The sequence below is a fragment of the Leuciscus leuciscus genome (genome assembly GCF_965113295.1).
Source record: "Leuciscus leuciscus genome assembly, chromosome: 7".
NCBI classification, from domain to species: Eukaryota; Metazoa; Chordata; class Actinopteri; order Cypriniformes; family Leuciscidae; genus Leuciscus; species Leuciscus leuciscus.
In genome coordinates, this window is record NC_138731.1 from 12,097,341 (window position 1) to 12,118,183 (window position 20,843).

Genomic DNA, 20,843 nt, shown 5'->3' on the forward strand with positions numbered 1-20,843 from the left:
AAACACAGATCCACTTATAGATACCATCTACTTATCACACACTGTAGAATTATCATCATAACGCTGTCACTTGACATTAAGTCGCATGCCAGAAGTGAAACGCGAGACATCGGTCAAGATTTATGACAAACGGCTGCAACATTACACAACACAACACAATGTCCTCTGCTTCAGTAGCATTAATGCACTGATGGACAAAATGAAGACCAAACAAAAGAACTATATTAGATGGGCATAGCTTATCAAAAACACTAATGTTATCATAAAAGAAGTACATGTGACTTGTTTGTGTTCAATAAAAAACAAACATTTGAAGACATCGTCACAAGATCCAATGGTTTTGCATGTTGTGTTTGAATGCATCCAAGCATAAATGAGGAACTGTGGCGGTGGTGGGAGGATTTTCAGAGAATAACTTATCTTATATTATTATATTATATTATATTGAATATTCATCTGTGGAAGAGTGCATAAAGTGCTAAAACTAGTCTTACAAGTTAGTCATCTAATTTTTCTCTTTAGGACTGGTCATAACTTTACAGTATGACAGTTACATAAAGTAGGCTGGTCTAAAAAGTAAAACCGATTTCGCCTTGACTAACTGCCAGCTGGTCAAACTAGTTCCTAAAACAATAGGTGTGTTCGACATCGGCTGCGGCTGGATGTAACCGATCGGCGAGAGTAGCCGCGTGCAGGCGGGGAGGAGCTGCAAACGGAGACGTGAAGCCGGACACTTTCTGGTTCCCGTAGTGACCGCTCACGTGGTGTTCGCGTACTTTACCACAGCTGAAGTGAAATAAATTGGCCAAATAATACACAGATGTTTCAGAGACATTTTCATTCAATAGGCCTACTTTATGTACTGCTTCATACAGCGTCTGTTTGAACAAGAATAAAGTTCAACATAATTGCTACTATTAATGAAGTGGAGTCTATACGTTTTTTAATCAGTTTTAATTTGATAAACATGACACAATATAACATACGACATGAAAAGAGTGTTTACTGTTATAAAAAACTGATTTGTGAGCTTTAGAGTAACTAAAGGTGTTCGAATAAACACGAAACACACGTGATCGTTGTCATGCGGTGAATCCGGCCAATCGTGGGACAGCTGTGTCATCATCAGCCCTCCTGCAGCCCAGTGCAGTCGCTCCTGAGAAGCTGCGCTGGCTGAGTTCTCCGGCTACTCTCAAAATGCTCTCGCGGTACTTTGATGGCATATGTCACAGTCACGTGGCGTCGGCGCTGTATCAAGTCGGACAAAATTTCTAACCGGCATGCACTGCTTCAAGTCAGCCGCCGATCGGTCTGCGCAGAGCTGTATGAAGTCGAACAAGCCTAATGTCTCAACATAGTATCATGTGACTTCAGAAAACTTGAATAATACCGGATGAGTCATATGGGTTATTTTATGTCATATGGGTTATTTTATGTCATACTTTTAGTAGTTTCAGCCCTGGTCCAACAGTTTTAGAATATAAGATATTGAATCATAAGAGTTTATATGATTTTTGACATGAGGATGAATAAATCTGACAGAATTTTAATTTTGGTGAGCTTTTGCTTTAATTACACACAATCAGGTGTTTCTTCTCAGTTTGTTTGTTCTTATCTTAATATTTCAAGTCATCTCCATCATGCATTACCTGTATCTGAAGAGGGTGAACCATGATCTTCATCAGCATCTCCTGATCAGGAAGCAAACTGTCCAAATCCAGACCTTGACACTTCACTCCCTGCAAAACAACAAAAATGGATCCGTTTATAATAATGCACATAAAATAAAGACTTCGAACAGACATATTACTAGAACTAATTAACATCTGATCCTGGAGCAGCTCTGGAGGGTTTGGACTGTTTCAGTGTTTCTGAGGAAATGACATCAATACATTAGATACTCTTCAATTAATTCATATCCAAACTTCTTCATGTCAGTAAATCTAATATAAACAGTGCCCCAACTTTGGGTGAACCCTTAATTCGAACCAACATATCCATGAGGTCCTTCGTTAAACCTTCGTACTTGATGCGGAGTGAAAAAAATGTATTTCAATATTGTGATGTGTCAATTGCACTATTATTATTACTAACTGTAGACCATACCAGTATAATGTTGTATTTGATTAAAATACCTCCACATTTAGGGCCAGATTTACTAACAGCTTGCACCAGCGCAAACCCTCGTTTGGCGTTAAAAAACTACTGTCAGGATTTACTAAAGACACGCAGTGAAAAATTAGCGCTGAAAAGGCGTGGACAGGGATTTTTTTGCGGCTGACCTTATTGCATCTGCATTTGTAGGAGTTTCCCTTTCAGATGCAAAATTTATGAGATTTAAATGAATCATGCAAGGTGATTTACTAAGGTTTGCTCGTGTCAATTTACCGGTACTTGTGCCATTATTTAACACCATTATTTAAAAAAAAGCTTGTCTTAAATCAGACGCTAATTTGCGCTGCTCTTGGTAGATTGTGTTGGTCATTATGGAAGTGATCCGGCTGCGTCTGTGTTCTTTAATTTGTGCGTCGTCAGTAGATCACGACCAGAACTTCACACTCCCATCGGCACTTTTATGAGATTGTGCTCTCGCGCTAATTTGCCCAATTTAGTAATCTGGCCCTTAGACTTAAGCATATGGTTTTACTTCATTATAGAAGACACTTTAGTGATTGGCTGTATTTGCCAGTTTAACCTGTGAATGACTGGAGTGCTTGTTGCAGCAACTTAACAAATTCATGCTATGTTTTAGTACAAATGAGTTCTAATTGGGGCAAAGCTGCCCAGGATTTATGTGACCCCTGCTAATTTACATTTAACATAGAAGTTTTGATCTAAGAGTTCACGTGTTTGCTCATATCAGGCTGTCAGTCGGTGCATTAGTGGTGGGGATTTTTCAATGACTCTCTACAGGTTACATCGTTTTGTAAAGTGTAGGAAACAAGTGTCTGTCTTTATCAGCGAGACATTAAATTATTCACTCAACCGGTTTGTTCAACAAGACTAATTCATTCAGGAACTTAAAAATATTGTACAGGTTCTGAGTGTGTCAGACTAGGCTCCAAGCTCACCTTGCTGAGGAACATGGCGTAGTACCGATGGAGAGGTAAATGAAAGGTCAGCTGGTTGAGAGAAGGCTGTGACAGAGAGAGAAAGGTTTCTCACCAGTTCCACATTCATGAAGATATTTAATCTGACAGTTTAAGCATCAAGACTGTACCTCATCTACAAACCCAATGGCATCAAACCACATCTGAAGAGTTTCCAGACAGTACCGCACCACTGTCTTAGTGTACTCCTGGGTCTCCTGACAACACAAAACATGTTCAATTCAAACTTAAGCCACTAAACACTAAACAGGGCCAGTTCACACAGAACACATATCTGCATTCCACTGTGCTGATTTTCTATTGTTTTTCTACATAAACATGTGTAATGAGTGATTATAATCAAGGTATTGATCAATATTTTGTTGAATGTTGAATGACTTCTCTGGAGATTTTACTTTGTTATAGAAGTTACCAGTGTGATTACTGAAATGTTCTTTTCATGTATTCTCTAATGTCTGTATTTGATATCTGAATGCAGTAACAGTGCTTGCTCATTTAGTCCGGCTTCCAGAAATGAAATAAGGACTGGTTTTGTGTTTGAGAAAGGTCTTCAACGTGTTAAACACAGGGGTGCATTGAAGTCTATAGTTTAAGGGACCATTTCTCAGTTAAAGCCTTACTTTACATTTAGACTAAAGTGTCCTCTCTTGAGAGAAAGAACGTATTATCTTGATGTTTTGAGACGACTCTCCTGTTTATAGTTAGAGCCTGGCCAAATCCAACCTTGGAAAAGCTGTGTGTCGGTGTGTGTTAGTCTTCTTGGTTACAGGTTAAGGAACAAGTGGCATTATTGGAGATTGACTGAGTTGTTGTTCCGGGACATGCTGGAGCCCGGCAACCCAAATCTGCGACCTGGAAGGTCATGACGTGCCTGACTTCAGGGTCCGAGTGTCAGCTGCATAATCGATGGAGATATGCTTCAGTCTATCTGTATATGTGTGGAACATTTAAAAAAAATCTATTTCTTAGCCAATGAGAATCATTCAACCTGTAAGCAATGACGTAGCTTAGACCTTGTTGAAGGGTATAACTGCTGTTAGTGGGGTGGCCTACGAACTCCTGGGTGAGTCCTGAAGCTGACTTCTGCTGATGAAACTGCAAACTATCTTCAGTAAAACTTTTCTTTTCTTTATTATAATTCTGATTCTGATTTTAAACTCAAGGGTTAAAACTTATTTTGAAACAGTTTGCATATTTAGAAACATATTGATGTATTCTCATGTGTTGGCATGGGTTTAAAAATTGTTTCACTTACAAATCTGATGAAATGGCGCACATTGTCTGCATTCCCAGATGAACATTATAAGCAACTATATAAAAATGCGGTTCATGGATTCTCGTACGTGAAATGCACCATTTACGGTATTTTGCCTGTTACTTGACACGTGTAAATTGCAATCGAGGATTATTAAAATGGAGTACTCGACTTTAATCAAGGAATCGTGACAGCCCTACTTAATACCACTTAAAATAAGACAAAACAAGCATTAAATTAAGCTAAAACAAAACAACTAAAAATCAAGATTAGTATTAGGTTATTTTTATAATGAAAATACATCTTTCAAGCGATTCCAAGGAGGGAGGATATTGTTGTGGACGATACTGTTGGGGGTTGAGATCCCCTACGTTAGATGGACATGTTTGACCACTATACCAGTGTCTCGCGTCTTCTGCAGCATCTCGCACATAACACAGCACTCTCTAAGACGAAGTGTTTGGGGTAAAATAAGTTAAAAACAGAGTCTCAAGACCTTGTGTTTTTCCCCCTTTCTACTGCCAAAATCTCACATTTCTGAATGCAAAACCTGTTCTGTGTGAATGGCCCTTGAACTAATTTATCAAGTTACATGTAGCAACTGTACGACAACATTTATAGAAAAGCAAACCTGCAATAATAAAAATTACAAACTAAAATATAATTCAGTATGCAGCAGATAAAAGAGAATATTACAAACAGAAAGGTGCTGGAGTGACGCATGCAGAGATGAACGTAGCTCACTTTGACTTTGCAGTGTGTGAGGAGACCCCACATGGGCTGAGCACAGGCCTCCAGCTCCGCTGCAAACGCTGCATAATACGTCTGAGACTCGAACTCCACGTGCTCATTCAGCTCTCTCTTGTTCAGATTCATTCCTGACAGAGCAGAAGATACAGGGAAGAAATCAATAACATCAGAGGGAATTCTTGACTCACCGAAAATCAAGTTTCAGTTGTAACATAACCTACAGTTCTGTGATTTTAATCAAAACTAAAATTAACATTATAGTCCTAGATGCTTCTTATTTTGTAGTAAGCATTTATAAAAGGCATTCGATGTCAAGCTATATTGTAAATACAATCACAATATAGTATTCACTGCACAAAATAAAAGATTTTTATATTGTTTTCCAGTAAAAATATCAAAACATCCTTAAATCAAGAAACAATTTACTTGAGACGCAAACTAACATACGATATTACATCTTGTTTTCTGAAAAATGTATCAAAATTAAGAGTTTGTTTAAAATAAGAAAAAATATATTTGTCTGACCCTATTGGTAGATGTTTCTTCTTGATTTAAGCATCAATTTTGACATTTTTCAGAAAACAAGACACCAAGAACAATAACTATAAAGGTAACTACAGTATAATGATAACTTTATTAGCGTCCACACCAGCACTCAGTATCATATTGTTTAAGTGCACTACAGTTCTGTCGCCTTGCCGATTTAAATGCACAAGCTTTTTAAAGTTTGGTGGATTCTGATTGCCTGTCAATGTTTTTTTGCCATTCATCAGCGGGAAAAATTATTCTGAAAGGGATTCCAACTACCGGTATATTGTTTCTCTATGCCGTTATCGTTATAGTGTTGGTAAGGACTCTGCTATTTTTATATCTTTATCGTTAAAGTTATTATCCTTTAACATCTTAGGTCATTTTGCTCCTCAAGTAAATGTATCTTGACTTATTTAAAGTTTAGATATTTGTACAAAAATAGTAAGAGTTGGGCATAATTAAGCCCTTTAGCTGTAACCATTTTACAATCAAGTAAACTCTAATTCATTCTCATTGTGCCATTCATAGAACTAAGAAAAAACAGCACCACAGACTTTGAAACAAAAACAGCGTCTATGACCGCAGGATTTCCTGCCAGTTATTGACCTTGGAAGTAGGAGACGAAGCTCATCCAGAGCAGCAGCAGAGAGCGATCCTCCAGGAAGCGCTTGGCCACACTTTGGTGTGAGAGGATATTAATAAAATCACTAACTAAAGGCCAATAGGTGTTATTCTTCAGTAGAGCTTCACCACAGTTGACCACCACATGGCGATTATTCTCCTCATCTGTGACATTAAAAAACACAGATAGAAGACATTTCAAAACATTTTACACCGATCACCCAGCTGTCACCTCAAGAAATTTGCATACAGCGTTCAGTACATCTCCAGCAGAAACAGTAGGAATGGTAGCATACATTTCTTTGGTTATTTCCTCTGGTTACCTTGCAGTTCGCTCTTGATAAGGCAGCTCTCCATCATGTAGAGAAGCACAGTGACCATGATGTCCAGTAAATGGCACTCCTCTGTGACGTGTCTCGCCAGCTCCTCGTTGCTGAAGAGCTGAACGCTGATGTGAACGATACGGTTGGACATGGTGTCGGACTCGTGGCTCTTCATGAGGGTCTTCATGATGAAGGCGTAGTGTTGTACAAATGTTTTAGTGAACGTGATCTGTGGCACAGGAGAAGAAAGTACACATTTTGGTAAAAAACTATATTATAAAAACAAATATAAAACAAATATATTAGAACAATGCAATTTGGTTCTTTAGAGATCATGTGCTGGTTGCACCAGCTATAAGTAAGTTATATGCAACAATTCAGAACAATTTACACACTACTAAACATTTGTAAATATTTGATATATGAGATGGGAGGAAAAGTATTTCACTGCCTTTGCATTCTCTCGCAAAAGTATTATGTCCCAGAGAAATGCTGCGATCCTTGCAAAACATTTGTGTTCCCTTGCAAAACTAGAAAAGAAACTTTGCAAACACATATATATGCCAATTATATATGATATTTACATTACTACAATGTAAAAAATACTGGTTCTCGATTCTGATTGGCTGAGAGCTTTTTCCAGCCATGAGATATTCTACTAGTAACACTACAGGAAACATTTGACCTTTTGTATCACACCGCTTGCAGCATTTCTCTCACAGCGAGTGTCATGGCAGACGAGAAAACACCACAACTCACAAAAAAGCAAATAGAGAGACAATTGGCAAAATTTACCAGAGATTTACACGTTTCAAAAAGCCAAATTATTGCCATTTCAAATGGTCATTATTTTGTTTAACGGTGTATTAGAATAGGTTAACATGCTTTAAATAAAGAAACATGACTTTTCCACATACTGTACATTATTGCAGCACCTCTATTCCCAGTCTGTCTGAAACGCTCTGAGAGTTCTGGTTGGCCAGTTGACCAAGTGCGCTGTGACTGGCTAATACCACAAGCGTGTGATGGAAATGTAACGCACTTTACCATAATGCGAGTTTCAGCTTCCAAGGCTTCTAATGCAATTGTAAACCGATTTGAAAAAATGCACTCGATTAAGCAGATCGACCGGAACCAACATCCGAAACGCCATGAAAGCCTTGCCTTCCTTCTTCCTGTACACCTTTGGGCGGGCATTATGCTAACTCGAATATTGATGTTTGCAGAAGCAATATCTGGACTTCATTTGATGTTTCAGGCAGTTCTGGATCGGTGTTCTCTGTTAGATATAATAAATCCCTTTTGTGGGAGACCTTGCAGACTTTATACATCACAAACAGATACATTAGACACAAACCAGTAAAAAGCATCATGTGGCCTCTTTAAACAAACCACAGGTTCATTTTGGATCCTGCATATGTAATACGTTTAAGAGTGTTAAATACCTTGTAATCCTGATCTGGCAACATGTTGAGCAAAAAAGTGACCATCTTCTGAGGAAATTCATACTTAATAGTCCAAAACAATAACTCTTCTAAAAAACATTTATGTTTCAGAGTGTCCATTATGGATGGATCTAACAAAACAGGAAAAGAGCAAGGAAATGTAATTACTGTTATTGCTTCTAAATTATTTGAAGAATAAATGCCAACAAGATTTAAGTATGATGAGATGTAATGGGATTTACCTTTGGTACTGCTACTGAGCTTCACTCTTTTCCTCTGTCCCACACCCTGCAGCCCGTCCTGATCCTCCTGTCAAACAAATACATCAAACACCTTTCACTCGACACACTCTTCTCAACGACGAGCCCAGCTAAAACTATTCCCTTTGTCAATAAGTTCACGTTGCTAAAGCGGCCAAAATAAAGCCGTGTTCTCAACAATAACACAATGGGCAGACACACCCCTGCAGTGTTTGTTCTGACTGGTTGCTGGGTCACATTTGAGCTATCCCAGAAGTCTGTGTGCCTACCTCTTTGCTAGAGTCCTCCAGACTGGCAGCAGCAGTAGCTCCTAAAATAAAAAAGTAGTTGCCACAAACATAAGCAAAATATTAAAACCATGTTACCATAGCATCCAAGAGTCATCAATACACTATTCCAGAGTTGTCAAAAAGTACAGACTTCGGTACCAAGTCGGTACTGACATTTAAAAAATGTGACGCTTTGAGTGGAATCGTAAACACCTCTTATACCATTGCATAATGGTCAGTGTAAGCGCTCATCGGATATGTCTGTGATTGGCTAGTACAATGATCAACCCTTCAAAAACATGTTGAAAATATACATCAATGTCGCTCTTCGCCGAGCGCTTGCACAGATACAAAGCAGGCGTCTATAAGCTGACCGGTCCTTTCAAACGCTCCTGTTTTTTAAAACACTTTCAAACACTTCCGTGTGCTCTCAAACGCTCCCGTGCGTTGATCATTGCAGCCAATCACAGACATATCCATTGAGCGCGTGAACACAAAGGCCAATCAGAGGTGTTTACGATTCCGCTCAAAGTGTCACAATTAAAACAATTCTGAATTTAAAATTTTACATTTGAAAGTCAGTACTTTGACAACTCTTCGCTATTCAACGAAGAAAAGAGGATGAAGACACATCTCTACAGTCAGGTAAAGCACAGAGGAGACAGCGGTGTTACCCAGCAGACTGAGCGCTCCTGCTGAAGTGTCTGTTGCTGTCCCAGCGCCAGCTCCTCCTGCTCCTTTCTCCTCCACTGACACCAGACCCGAACTCTTCAGTGCTGACAAATACTTCTCATAGTTCCTCTTTGCATAAACATTCTCCTCTTGACCTGTGGGTGTGGGGCGATATAGAGGTCACAACACTGACCAAAAGGGAGTTTAAAATTATTTGGGACTATTTTAAATGGGTCATATCAAGTGTGAAAAAGAAGAAAAAAAAACATCTTCCTGAGTCCAAAAAGCCTATTATGGAAGCCAATAGCTACAATTACAGCTTGATTAAAAATTGGATTTATTAAAGCAAAAAGCAAAATACAATGCATGAAAGTCCACATTTACACAGGTCAGAAACGTGCTTGCCTAGTTAAGTAATGAGGAAGTAGGATATAGGATACAATCTTTTAAAAAAGGGGATTTTCACGGTGATGCCACAGAAGATCCATTTTAGGTTCTCTGAATAACCTTTCAGCGAACAGTTCTTGTGGACTGGAAAGGTTACATGGATGTTAAAGTTATTTCATGGAACCATAAGCCGCTTTTCCACCGTCTGGCCGAACGGTTCGAAGAGCGGTTAGGAACGGTTCCAGCTATATTTCCACTTGAGCTCGGCGCGGCACGGCACAGTTACATACAAACCGTTCTCGGCCCGGAATTCACAACACGTTTGGCTAACAGCGCTGGTGGAAATGCGTTTAGTGACATCGCCACTCAGGATTGGTCACTTGTCTGTTGCCAGGCTGACAGTTTCTTTGTAGCTGGCCAAGCGTGCTATTTGAGAGAAGTTATAAAATGAAAAGAAAATCTGATCATGCTCCATATCATGATCGCTATTTACATCTCATACCGTCTGTAAACTCTTGCATTATCAATACAACGACTAACTAACCATTCGTATTATATTCCAAAGAGCAGTGGAAATAAAACCATATCCGGATCGGCTGGGCCGGATCATCACGGGATGGAACGGTTAAGCAATGAGATCGGTTTGGCCCTACGGTGGAAAAGTGACTAGATGCAAATGTCATAATGGGAGATCTTTTCTTCGCATTGGTTGTTGATTGGATGTCGAGATGTGGGCGTTGCACTCAAAAGTGGATGCAAATGAATGTGAGCTTGCAGGAGTGAGTTTAAGAGGTGTAAATGATTCACAATAAGATTTAGTGTTGTCAAAAGACCCGGTACTTCGGTACCAAGTCGGTACTATTTTTTTTTAAACGTCACGGTACCAGGTTTTCTCAAACCCGGTACTTGATGCGCGTGCATGCCCGAAGCGCGTGCAGTTGCGTCCTCTTCATAAAAGCGCTGATGGCGATCGGCGGTGCTGCTGCTGATGTGGTGCTGATGTTTTTGCGCGTGCAGATACGTTATTTCAAATGGCGCGCGGCAAGCGCGCTCATAATAGAAGCGGCGCGCTCGCTTTTCCATGTGCGTTCATGGATGTATAGCAACGACAGACGCCACGGGAGTACAAACGCTTGTGCGAACTGCGCTCTCCATGACGACGAGGAAGTGTGACATAGGCCTATTAATTGATTTCTAGCCCTTGCATTAGCTTTACTACTAGATATATTTATGGAGATGAGAAATAAAAAGCCGTAATTAATATCAGTCCGTCATAAAAGCAGTTCTAGTCTTATTCTTGGCTGGATAACTCTTAGCAGGTTTAAAAAGCCCTTTTAAAGTTAAATATGAATACAGTTTTGGATTAAATAAAAGTATAGTCAAGTCAGATAAAACATATTTTATCTCCTGTATAGTTTGGTAATGCTACAATAAGATACCATTCATTAACATCACTTAATGCGTTATCTAACATAACACATTGAGTGAACAATATATTTTTACAACATTAATTAATGTTTGTGAATGTTATTTAATACAAAACACTTGATTGGTCATGTTTGTTCACTTCATTCATTGTGCATTAAATAATGTTAACAGAAATAATGTTAACTTTTGATTTTAAAAATGTATTTTTAAATCAACCCCTAAAGGAGAATAATTGCGACAGTATATAACTATTGTTTTTTTTGTTAGGTCATTTTATCTAATGTTATCTAACAAATGGAATCGTATTGTAAAGTGTTTTTAATACTACAGTTTCCATCTTTGTGATATACACTTTAATATAATTATGTAAATTTAATCTAAATTAAGCTTTGGTACCGAAATTGGTACCGAGAACCGTGGATTTTCACTGGTATCGGTACCGAATACTGAAATTTTGGTACCGTGACAACACTAATAAGATTTATAACATGCATTTAGAAAATAGATTTCATTCCATGTCGACTTTAAAGGTGAGGTGAAGACGCTATTATCCTAACAGCAGAAAAGACAGACACTACTCCAGTTTCTAACTGTACAAGTTAGTTAAGGGCAAGTTGCCGAATACCGTGGCGTTTATGGCTTCTTGTGTTAAAAACAAGTAGCTGAAGTTTATTTCAACAAGATCCCTGATCATGTCTTACTGAGTGGCACATTAATGAAGGATGGGCAGTTAAAAAGTATATTTTGATAGGACAGAAAACCCACAACATCCAAGTTAGTTATCTCACATTCGAAGAGGGCAGCCAATCATAGCAAAGGTAATTAGCATATATTGGTCTTAAAGTCACAGCAGCAAAATCAGCCTTTTTAATTATAGGGTCGGAAAGAGGGTAGGGAATCGTCAGATAAATAAATAATGATTAAAACAATTAAATTAAAAACACATTATATGTAGACCTCAGGGAAAAATAATACAACCTCCCCCAAAAAACAAATGAATGGAAACAGCACTTTGCTGATTGATGCATACACATCCATATATAATAACAACTTAAATTGCTCAACCACATTTCACACTCACCCATGCTCAGTTCTTTAAAGGTCTGCTGATTGGTTAAGATCTTGGTGAGAACGGTGCGCATGGCCCCGCCCATCTTGGTGAGCTCTTCTAAGAAGGATATGTGCGGCTCCAACTGTTGCAGAACCTTCTGCAGATCTCGGTCAGCGGCCGACTCTGCAGGCACATGATAAGATGTTTGTGTGTGAGACAAAATAAAGCAGCATATGCTACCCCAGTGGGCACGATTAGCAGCCTCAGCTGGTACATGCCATACACATGGGACTGATATTATGCCAAAGCACAGAGGTTGACTTAAGCATTATTTTATTATTGCAGATGATCTTATTTGTTGCTTCACAATATGTCTGGTCAGTTTAGGAGCTGAATCTACTGAAACGGCTCCAAACTAAACACTGAAAGCCCCATGAAATGAAATTGTGTCTTATTTCATAGCTTTGTGGTCGTGTAGTGTATTCCCATAAATGAACAGAATAGCCTTTAGCTGACAAACCTTGTGTGCCTGTGAAGCCGTTTTATGGGGTCTTTAAAGAAGTTACAACAGCACAAGAGCATTGAGGAGTGATGTCCTCACCTGGTTCAGTGTAGCCGTCTCTCAGGTACTGAATGATAGTGATGATAAACCGCGGCAGCACCATCTCAGACATGAGCAGCAGATCCCAAGGGACTGATGGCACGTTCTCTCCCGTTTTTAACCGATGCCTACTACAAAACCTGTCACACAAGAGCATGTGAATTAGAATTGAACATGTAAGCAGAGTCATTTGCTGTTTACTACCCAAAAATAAATAAATCCTGTTTTCATTTTAATCAATTAAAATGTCTAACATTACAGACTTTTGTAGGGATGAAAGAAGAGCTGGAACACTAGTTGATCCATATCACCACAGAACAGTGAACACCAACTTTTGCAGTGGTCTTGGTTCATGAAGTACGTTTCCAATTAATTTCCCCCATATTCATATAAAAAAATCTTCAGTAAGGAGTACAAAGCCATGAAAAACCAATCAGGGCAGAGGGGAATCACATCACTAAGAATCAGGGACGGGGGGTGGGGGGGACAAACATGCATTCAAGTTATTTTAATTTGGAATGAACATATTCAATACCATATAAAAATATTCCATGCCAACTTTAAGTTACTTAAACATAATTTTAAAGCACAAAACTCTAAAATGTTACTTCAGTATATAAGTATGCGAGTAGACTGGGCGTGTAGAGAGAAAGACTAGATGCTTCATGGGACTCAATGGTTGCTGTGATTGCCTTTTCCGTTGAAACAGTGACTCTGATTGGTGGATTTCTGTTCTGGATTATGGGAAGTGTATTTCTCTTCACAAAAAACCTGGCTATTAAAGTCACATGGAAATAAAAAAGAAAGATATTTTTTTTCGTCATATTTTGAAGTACATCCGAGAGTAACAGCCTATCGAAAAAGTAAAATGTAACTTAAATTAGGGATGCACCGATATACATTTTGGCCGATGCTGATAATTCTTTACATATGAAAGCCGATAACCGATATATTGGCCGATAAATCTAAATTCAATTTTTTTATATAACTTATGAGTGTAACAAAAACAAAAGTCTCACAATTAAAAACCATGTCCCAAGAACACTACTATAATTACATAATTTTATGTAGCCTATATGACAGGGATTCCAATCATATTTCAAGCCATTCAAAAACATCATGGAAAACAGTGTGCATCTGAAGTGTATCAGCTGAAGGAAATAATACATTATTTATTGGCTTTAATATAACGGCCACATTTTCTTATCGGATCGATAAGGATAACATTAAAAAACGACCCTATGTCGGACGATACCGATATGGCGGACGATACCGATATGGCGGGACGATAGGACGATACCGATATGGCGGACGATACCGATATGGCGGACGGTGTATCGTGCATCCCTAATTTAAAATAAGACAATTATTGTAAATTTAAACAATAAACCCCTTGAACTCCGCTGCGCGTCGTGCCTAACAACGCCCCATAGCTGTTCTAAATCCACTGTAAAACACAGCTTCAAGGGGCTTATTGCTTTTATAAAACGGTTTCTCCATAAAAATATTCATTTTATTCATAAAATAAACACCAGCAACAAAAATATAACATTATAACACATTTATTCCTCCGCTAAGCAATGTAGTTCCACAGAGGTTGCTAAGCAACACATGCAGCAACAAAGAATCACAAATGGCAGTTGCGCAGTAACACTAATGTAATGCGGTCACAGGTGTGTGTTTGTGGAGTCATTTACAACGGCTTCGAACGTGGCTCAACCAATCAGAATCAAGGACTGGAACTATCAGTTTTATAATGTAATTTAGACAAAAATTATTTGTAGTGCACCTCCCATCCAATAATCTCAGTAAACTTTGATATATAATACTAAGTCTCAGCACTTTTCACTATTTTAATCAGAATTTATTGTATGTTTTATTTTTTCCAAGTCATGCAGCATGTGCCAGGGCACTGAATGAGTTATTTACCTTCTGTCTACAGTGTTGTCTCAGCATTTACAGCACATGTAATGTCACATATTACTGATAATCTAAAGATTAAGATAATGAGACTCACATAGATAGTGATTGTGAACATCATCTCTAAACTTGGCAGTGAACGGGACTAAAAAGGCCATGGGTTTCTTCTTTAAATAAGAGGTCAGATGATTAAGTTCAGTGGAAAGTCACTATGAATCAGAAAGAACACGCGAGTAGAGTGATGTCAGTCTCCAGAGCAAAAGCAAAAGTGTTTCTTCACAGTAAACATCTACCAATAATAAAACTGCCTATATCCTAATTCCTGCAGAGCAGAACACTTCAGGATAATTACACCCTTCACTGATCAAATACAGGGAATCTTTTGAGCGCCAGCTGACAGCAGTCACACACAGTCCCATATCTGAATATCTGAACCTCTACACGTTAAACTGTTGAAGTGAAGGCCCTGTGCAGCGTGAGAGAAGCAAGGGAAGAGACCCGTCACTGACCCTGTGGAGGAGTTAAAAATAACCCAGACTGTGGCACTCTCTGTAAGGCAGTGATCCGGTGCCACCGCCCAATCCACACTGTTACCCTCCCCTGACAGCCAGCCCTTGTGTTAGTGCATGTGTATCAATCAACGCACAGCTGTGAGAGTTGCCTACATTTGAATGGAACGTACTTTTACCAGTTTTACTAGCAACCATTAGTGTGCGGCATTAAAATAACGACAAGAATGTATACATGTAATATGGCCAAAAAATGTGTTGATTCGGAACGCCCTAAAGAGTAACTGTAAAAAAAGTTTATTTCAAAGTAAATATTAGGTTACACTTCATTTCAATGGTCCACTTTAGACACTCTACTAACTGTAAGTAATTTATCGCAACTACCAGCCAGTAGAGTATTAGTGGAGTATTGTCTGATTAATATCTGCTAATACTTTATAATGATGCTCCCCAACAGATATTCTACTGACAAAAAATAACTTTGCAATTACATGTCAACTTACTCTACTAACATGAACCCTATCACCTAACAGTCTACTAATGATCTACTACAGTCTACTAATACTCTAATGAGTTGGTTGACAAGTTACTCATAGTCAGTAGAATGTCTAAAGAGGACCATCGAAATGAAGTGTAAACAGAAATGACATGGTGTATAATCTGGCCATTCCTGTCACATCTTTGACACCCAAAACTTTTGATGATTTGGACCATGTCCATAGTGCCCCAAATCGCTGCCGTTTGATGCGCCAAAATGTTTCTGACAAGCAACACACCTATTAAATGATGCCAGGTTCACTAGGTTTGAGGGTGCTTTTCCCAAAATACTGCTGATTCAGAACAGCCATGTACAGGTAATGCTGAGGATTCTCAATGCTGAGACTCAAAACTGCTGCTAATTTGGGAATTGCCTACAGTGGCCAAAAATAATGCTGAACCAAATCACCCCTATAAATATCATGACAAAAATGATGCAGATTTAGATGATTTGATGCTCTATAACTATGCATAGGTAGACAGCAGCACACTAGGTTTGAGGTAATGCCCAAAACTGCTGCTGATTCAGGATGCAGATGATGCGATGCCCCAATCAGTGCACTATGTTGGAGGCTATGATGGCCCAAATGCTGCTGATAGCAGATGTGTCAGTGATGCAATGCCGTAGGTCAGTATTTCCCAATCCTATTCCTAGAGGCACACCGACAGCACACATTTTGGATGTTTCCCTAATGCCCGGTATACATTGTACGATTTTGGGCTGTCCCAGACGAAACATGACCAAACGTGGCGATTTCTGTGGTCATGGCTCCTAAATGGTGGTCCTACGCCGTGCAGTGAGAGAGGTTCAAAGACGTTGTCACGGCGACCAAAGATAGCCTGCGATAATTTTCGGACAGTGTCATAAATTTAGCATGATCACTGTGTGTTTGCTGCTATGATCAACGTCTACTGATTAGCCAATAAAAATACAACATGAAATAGTGTACTGATTAACGCAACATGGCGCTAAAGCTAAAAGTCCAACTGAAATCAAAATGGACCCTATTTACTTTGTTAGCGCATATTACTAGTCTTGTGGTGAACAATTAATCCGTGCAAGTTAAAACACAGAAAAAAATGTTTTGGCTTCGTAATCTTTAATCAAAATCTGAAAATGCCCCTCCCCTCTGCATTGGAGGACCTTCCCTGATGACGTAGGTTTGACGGCTTGGTTTGGGAAACGCTTAACCACTCCCCTCAAATCGTTAGTCTGTAATGAGCGAGAGATGGAGAGGAGGAGCGCTAGAGTAAAACCCTGCCCTCTGTTCAATATTCCTTTTCACTGGGAAATACGTCACAACACTGGAGAAAAGTCGTTTGCAACTTCCGGTTCACGCGGACTTTAAAACTACTTTCTAAAGCTCCATTTGCTAAATTTACATGCCAAGTTGGCGTCTTTTCCCAAGCCATGACCACGTCTATATTCTCCTCCTTCGCTTCCTCTTGTTTTCAGCGCACATAAAAACCACAAAGTGCAAAACAATCTTGCTGTGTTTGTTTTACACTAGCGCATGCTGATGATGTTTTAATCTTACACTAACTTGCGTTGTAGCCTATGATTCAATAGGTGTCCTCATCGCTCAGTGTACACACACGTCGTACAGTGTGATTTGTAACGATCTTACAGGATTGCTGAAATCACACAGTCCGTGTCAGGCATTATCTGACCCCTACATTTCTTGTCTTGGAGTCTCTCCTAACAAGCTGATGAGTTGAATCAGTTGTGTTTGATTAGGAACAGTTTGGGAAACACTTCAGGAACAAGGTTGGGAAACACTGTTGTAGGTAGTCAGGTCACTAGCTTTTTAATATGATGCACAAAAACCTATAATATTACTGCTAATTTAGAACACACCGATGTCCAATTATGCTATCCATGTAGCATAGGCTCACTAGATTTGAGACAATGATGCTTAATAAAATATCTGACTCAGGATCTGCCTATATTATTCCCAAAAATGTTGTCTAGGTATCAGCAGCTCACTATGCTCACTACTATGATGCCCAAAAATCCTGCTTATTCCTGCGTACTCCTATGATGGCGACATGCTGCTGAAACAGAACGCACCTATAATGTGATCAACAAGCCAATGTTACGAGGTCCACATTTTTCGCTGATTATGACTGTAGAAGACGTGTTTACAAGGTTTGAGACTATAGCTACTTGTCCACCGTTAGGCCGAACGGTTCAGAGAACAGTAAGGGACGGTTCCAGATGTATTTCCACTTGAGCTTGGAGAGGCACGGCACGATTACAGATTCAAACGGTGTCGCCCGACGGTGGAAAAGTGGCTTGTGATGCCCCAAAATTCTCCAGATTCAGACAGAATTCATTTAATTTGTAAGATGATAATATGCAAATGCAATTGTTGTCTAGGCGGTCAGCATGCTAACTGTGAAGAGTCCGATCAGTACAATTCGGCTGCTGATTTCACCTGTTTGGGGGGTGTATCATTGATGTACTATTATAGCATTTGTAAATACTTTGCATTCAAATTTTATTTTTATATTTTCCGTTTTCACTTTAATTTTTCTAATTTTGTGTTTTTGTGTGTTTTAATTAGTACATTTAAGTAGCTTTTATAAACGTGGCTTAGGAAAACTGCCAGAGACTGATCCCAAAAATGCTGCTGATTTTAAATGCGCCTATAATATGATGCCCAAAACATCTGCCGAATCGGGATGCACCTATATTATGATATCTAGGTATAGGCAGCTCACTAGGTTTAATACTATGATGGCCAACATGCAGCTGAACCAGCACACCAATTAATTCTACTGGGAAAAAAATAAGACCAGGTAGACAGCTTGGACATTCAATGTCCAAAAATACTGCACATTAAAAATGTCCCTACCTACAAACTCACGAAATCAAAATTATGCTCCCATTATGCTCCCTCAACTTCTGCTGCTGATTTGGGACGCGCATATGTTATGATGCCTAATAATAATAATAATAATAATAATAACAACAACAACAACAACAATAATAATAATAATGGCAAGATAGGCAGATCGCAATGACACTATGATCCCCAAAAACGCTGCTGGTTTTGGTTGCCTACCGCCTATGATATGACATCCAAATCTGACTCGGGATGCGCCCATGCTATGACACCCCTATAAAGCTGTCCGTGTAGTCAGACTCAGCTCACTGCCAAGGGTTTGAGACACAGCCCCTGACAGTCAGTCAGATGTCCGCTCAGAGTGGCTACTGACCCGCTCTCTTTCATCACGTTCCCGTCCCCGCAGTCACAGGCCCCGCCGGCCTGACTCCGGAACATGTTAAAATCATGGCCCGTGTGATCGCTGTTATTGAAGCACTCCGCACACAGCGACATGCACGGAGAGATGCCGCAAGTCCGGCAACGGTAGGCCACGAAGTTGGCGGTCCACACCAGCCCGCAGAGGGTGGCGTTATCGTAGGATCGGACGGTCCGGCAGAACTCGTCGAAAGCGTCCCCTCCGGCCAGCAGCCATTTACACCAGTCCAGCCCCTCCGGGTCCGGGTCCGAGCCGCGCTCCGGGTCCAGCACGGCGTCCAGCAGCTCCCGCAGCTGCCGCAGCCCCGAGCTGTTGTCGGCCCGCTGGAGGTCTGCCTTCAGGTGGGCGGCGGTGGATCTCTTGTCCCGGCGCAGCAGCGACGCCGCCATCATGCGCTCCGGGTTTGTTGTGCTCACTTTATTTTGGTTGTCTTGTTGCTGTGTTCGCGAGGCATCTCGCGAGATCTTTGCTAAGCGGCGCTCTGGTGTGGCAATAAACAGAGCGCTAGAAGGGGCGGAGCTTAATTTACCTCTGAGTCATTTAGCGGACGCTTTTATCCAGCGCTAGGTTTTTTTTGTTTTTATTTTATTTTATTTTATGAAGACAGAACAAGTACAAACATAGCATAGCATAAAAAATCCTCCACGATTATTGTTTTTTAAGGAGGAATTTATAATATATATTTGGAGACACTGAGAAGGATGAAAAGTTCCAAAGTTTTATAATTTGAAGAACTTCCTACTTCCCTAATTTCCTTTCTTTCTTTTTTTTTCTCTTTCTCTTTACTTTGTCTTTAACTTACTTACTGTTGTTGGGAATGGTTATATTGGGATGTGATGATTGAATGTAAACTCAGTCTTGTTTGTAAAACTTTCAGTTATTAATGCCTTTCTGTTAATGTTTTACAAATATCATAATATTTTAAACAGTAGGCTATGTTAATGACTTTTTATGTTTTAGCAATTTCAGAGAAGACATGAGACAGTCAGATTATAACATAAACTCCTTAAAGACTGTGGATGAGTTTACATACTTTTGTTTACATATCAAATTTTGCCAGCAGTATAAATAAATTAACAGTGTATCCAAGCCCTCTGTTAGCTTCGTTTTCATAATAGCCTAATAATATATTTTAATGTAAAATAGTATTTCATCTTTACTAATTTATAGAGAAATTCTGCCAATTCCCTCCAGAAACATTGGATGATTTTACAATAAAAAAAACATATGCGTCAACAGCTCTTTCTCACTTTTACAAAACGAGCATAAATCATCAATATCAAGCCAGCGCTAGAAATTTATCATAAAGGACATATCAAGTGACGCAACAAAGCTATACACGAATTTAAATAGATTACAGAAAACCAATTAAAATAAAAAAATCACCTCTATCTGGTCAGATATAATATATTAATCCTAATGCCACTGTGTATTTTCAATACATTAAAGTTTCTCACTGTGAAACTTTTGCTGCCACAATTGTGTCATGTGATTGGCTACTATTTACGGACCATGACTGTCACAGTCAGTTGTGATTACTGGAATTATTTTAGCGCGATTGATACTGTATCAGATTTAATTTTGGACCACTGGGACTATTGATAGTAAATAAGAGCTTTAAAAGAATACTTTTCTTTAGTGTACAAATGTCTCAAATAAGACAAAAACGTCCAGACATTCGAATGCGTTTCAATGGAGGAATGCGTTTGTTGAGCCGACGAGCGCCCTCTAGCGGAATCAGGAAGTTGAGCCCGATCGAGTGTTTGGTGTTTCTCGCGAGGTTTTGCAGGTGTAATATGTGTATTTCGCATTTTTCTCGCGATGCGTTGTCGTCGTTTGATTTCTATACAGTGGGGTTGGACAGGTGGCAGGGTGAGATGTTGCTTATCTGACAGAAGCATGTTGGT

The 20,843-nt window shown here is 39.4% G+C and overlaps 1 protein-coding gene and 1 long non-coding RNA gene across 3 annotated transcripts in view; both read right to left on the minus strand.

Annotated features, from left to right (window-relative positions):
• ubr3 (ubiquitin protein ligase E3 component n-recognin 3) overlaps window positions 1–19,407 on the minus strand; it is an 82,670-nt gene extending 63,263 nt beyond the window's left edge. For both annotated transcript variants that reach the window (XM_082176029.1, XM_082176028.1), the window contains exons 1-13: window positions 18,892–19,407; window positions 12,704–12,843; window positions 12,133–12,285; window positions 9,239–9,391; window positions 8,565–8,605; window positions 8,278–8,344; window positions 8,036–8,166; window positions 6,591–6,819; window positions 6,253–6,432; window positions 5,110–5,243; window positions 3,221–3,307; window positions 3,072–3,137; window positions 1,650–1,739 (exon numbers count right to left, since the gene is read on the minus strand). In XM_082176029.1, the coding sequence (XP_082032155.1) occupies window positions 1,650–1,739; window positions 3,072–3,137; window positions 3,221–3,307; window positions 5,110–5,243; window positions 6,253–6,432; window positions 6,591–6,819; window positions 8,036–8,166; window positions 8,278–8,344; window positions 8,565–8,605; window positions 9,239–9,391; window positions 12,133–12,285; window positions 12,704–12,843; window positions 18,892–19,328 (1,908 nt within the window). In that variant the 5' untranslated portion in view covers window positions 19,329–19,407. The remainder of the gene's footprint in view (window positions 1–1,649; window positions 1,740–3,071; window positions 3,138–3,220; window positions 3,308–5,109; window positions 5,244–6,252; window positions 6,433–6,590; window positions 6,820–8,035; window positions 8,167–8,277; window positions 8,345–8,564; window positions 8,606–9,238; window positions 9,392–12,132; window positions 12,286–12,703; window positions 12,844–18,891) is intronic.
• Window positions 13,301–18,885, minus strand: LOC309503540. Its single transcript, XR_014207708.1, has 2 exons — window positions 17,014–18,885; window positions 13,301–16,644 (listed from the first exon to the last, which is right to left on the minus strand). It is a non-coding gene; the product is annotated as an uncharacterized lncRNA (long non-coding RNA).
• Window positions 19,408–20,843: the final 1,436 nt, after the last annotated feature.